The sequence below is a fragment of the Limulus polyphemus genome, unplaced genomic scaffold (assembly GCF_000517525.1).
Source record: "Limulus polyphemus unplaced genomic scaffold, Limulus_polyphemus-2.1.2 Scaffold419, whole genome shotgun sequence".
Taxonomy (NCBI): Eukaryota; Metazoa; Arthropoda; class Merostomata; order Xiphosura; family Limulidae; genus Limulus; species Limulus polyphemus.
Genome location: NW_013666029.1, coordinates 542,189 through 545,183, shown reverse-complemented (window position 1 = coordinate 545,183; position 2,995 = coordinate 542,189). Strand labels below are relative to the sequence as shown.

The window sequence follows — 2,995 nt, the reverse complement described above, 5'->3', positions numbered from 1 at the left end:
TAGGATAAACGAATGTAGTTTCATGTTACAATTTGAAGTCATTCTAGAAGGAAAAAAGGGTAATTTGGATTAATTTCAGTTTTCTTTTGGTGGTTATGAGGTTGGTCAAATTGAAAAAACCTATACTGAGTTAGGGTACAGAAAATAATGGATAAAATGTAAAGTTATACTGAAAACAAATGTTTGAAATGTATTTAGGTTTTAGAGATTACACAAATGAAATTTGAGGTTTTTGAGATGAAGAAAAGTATTTGTAATCTTTACATGAAAATCACTTTGCACACAGACTATTCAAAACAAATACTTGATATGGTTACGAACAATTTTTTTTAGTTTATCTAAAATACTTCATTAAAAAATATGACTTTTTTGTATGTAAAATACTTATATATGTTTACTGAAAGACTGCCAAATTTTATGAAGATGTATATTAAAAGTTAGTAGTAGTATCAAGTCTATAAAGACTTTAATCGAGTATAAAGAGGTCACGTGGTTAGTCAAATCAACCGAGCCATTGTAGAAAGAGTTAATGAAAGTTTCGTATTACTTCATTCACTTACCTTCCGTTTTGCCACAGTTTTGGAGACTTTCCTATGTTCAATCTTGTAATAACGAACAACCTAAACAAACAAGGGAAGTCATTCAAGTATTTTTCATATAAACCTTTTTCCACAACAATTATAAACATTTATGAATGTCTTTTTTAAATGTTAAATTTTCTTCATGTAACTTGTAATAGAAAGTAAGTCCACAAGCTTGGTAGTCTGAACTCTAGTTCAATGCAATGTGAATAATAATATCAAGGATTTATAATAGTATAAACAAAGCACAGATAATTAAATTATAAGGATATATATATATATATACTCAAACTTTATCACTAGTGAGGCCTATATTTTTCAGTTCTTAGTTTACTTCCTAAGTGTTTAAATGTTTGCCTAAGTTACTTAAAGTTCCATTTCAAACTTAAAATGATTTTTGTATTGATGGCCAAAGAAACTGATTTTTCTGCTACTTTTGCATGAACTACTGGTAGCTGCTAATCGTCTTTTACATTTCTCATGGCTAACTTTGCCTTCTATGCATTCAAGCTTTCTACCAACTTACAACTCCTGTTCTTTTTTAAATGTCCATTACAGTTGATTTCCCTATTCTATACTTATTTGCCAAAACTGTTGCTGTTTCCCTTTGTTCAGTCACTCAATCACTTTAAGTTTGTCTTGAATAGCTAATACAACAAATATTATTTGGGATTCATATCCAAAGTTGGAAGCAAAATGATGCTAAAAACAGCTATACATATAGTTCAAACAAATAAAAAGTTTAGTTGAAAATGGTTCCACTAGAGATAGTAAAAAAGGTAGTAAATAGGAACCGTTAATTTTAAGTAATATAGGAATACACCATTTTTTGTCAGTGAAATACCTGAAAATTGAAAAATATTATTACAATAAAATAAGTAAGTGTTTACATAAAAGAAAACAATGTTTTGATAGTTTCTAAGCAAAATTTACCTTTACTTTCTTTCCTTCATCATTCACTTTATATTCAGTCACCACTTTTGTGTCACCTTCTATGCACTCAGATGGTGGTGGCAAATCATCTATGAAAGCAGACACCACAAAAAGACATAGTAATTTTTTGAACAATTACAAACATAAACCAATTGTTTAGAAAACTATCTGAAAATCATTCTATGCATTTTTAGAATTTACTTTTTCTGCTGCAAGGCAGACAAACAAAAAAGGCTGAAATTTATGATTTTGCCACTTTTCTTATTTCACAATTTTAATTCTTATCACAATTTTAGCTACAGTCACAAAATGGTACTTATAAACATTCTAGATTCTAGTTATGAATTTTAAACATTTGCAGCCAGCTGATGGTATTTATTTCCAATCCCAAGTTGAGTTCACTTTTAGTCATGAGGATCTCCTCTCTGTTTAGCAACTGATAAGGTACATTTTGAGGATAATTATCTTAAATTTCCTCTAAATTTTAGAAGATTTTAAGTTATAAAAATACATTGTCAATACTTTTAACAATACCTATCGCAAATGTAACATACCTTCATCTTGTTCTACTTGATCAGCCCAACTAGATTTGATTCTGTAATATCAAAGTGAAAAAATGCATCAAGGTAAACTTCTGTAATATTTATATTTATCTTTTTTTTTCCTTGTTTAATCTTAAAACTAAGTGTACCCCAGTGACATTATAAAGTCACTTAAGTTAGGTTGTGATATTCGTAGTAGGAGAAAAGCTTTTATATTTTAACCTTTTGTGACTGATTTAAAAATTTTTCCTACCCACATAAAACTCAAGAAACCAAAAGAATAAACACACCTTAAAAAAAAAAAAAGACAGCAGAGGTACCAAAATTTACATTTACTTCATTAAGCTTTATTATTACATATTTGATTTTAAACTTTACTGCTGATATCAAATGATATAAACTAGTATGCAAATCACTTCCTAAAGTTCCAATCATTAAATTGAACAAAATAAACTTCCCAACTTAAGTGTACTGGCAAATTTGGAAACTGTTTTTGGCAATGGCCCTTCATCGAATCTACAAAGAGAACAAAACATTTTTCTGGGTTTTCTGTTCTCAATGTAAGCTCGATAAAAGACCACTACCCAAAATGTTGATTCAAATTTGTTGAAAAACTTATTTTAAATAGGTAGGTGTTTCAACTTGTTTGCTTTCTACATTTTATACTTTCTTCACCCAAGCAATTATTTTATTATCAGTTCCAATCATTAAAGTTCATAGGTTTATCACTTCAAAATTAAATATCATTTTCTTACTTCTAAATGTCTAAAGAATATTTTTTAATATTTTTACTGATATTTTTTTAATTGTGCTGTTAATGTATATTTGTTTTTAGGAATGCAAAACATAGTTAAATTTTTTATGATATATATATATATATATATATATATATAGTAGAGAGAGAGAGAGAGAAGTAAGTAACTACTTATAGAGTAGGTA

The 2,995-nt window shown here is 28.0% G+C and overlaps 1 protein-coding gene across 2 annotated transcripts in view; it reads right to left on the bottom strand.

Moving 5' to 3' along the window:
* The window catches only part of LOC106458136 (eukaryotic translation initiation factor 3 subunit G-like), a 21,671-nt gene that overhangs the window by 15,786 nt on the left and 2,890 nt on the right, over nucleotides 1-2,995 (bottom strand). For both annotated transcript variants that reach the window (XM_022384276.1, XM_013917595.2), the window contains exons 2-4: nucleotides 2,069-2,109; nucleotides 1,515-1,603; nucleotides 561-620 (exon numbers count right to left, since the gene is read on the bottom strand). In XM_022384276.1, the coding sequence (XP_022239984.1) occupies nucleotides 561-620; nucleotides 1,515-1,603; nucleotides 2,069-2,109 (190 nt within the window). The remainder of the gene's footprint in view (nucleotides 1-560; nucleotides 621-1,514; nucleotides 1,604-2,068; nucleotides 2,110-2,995) is intronic.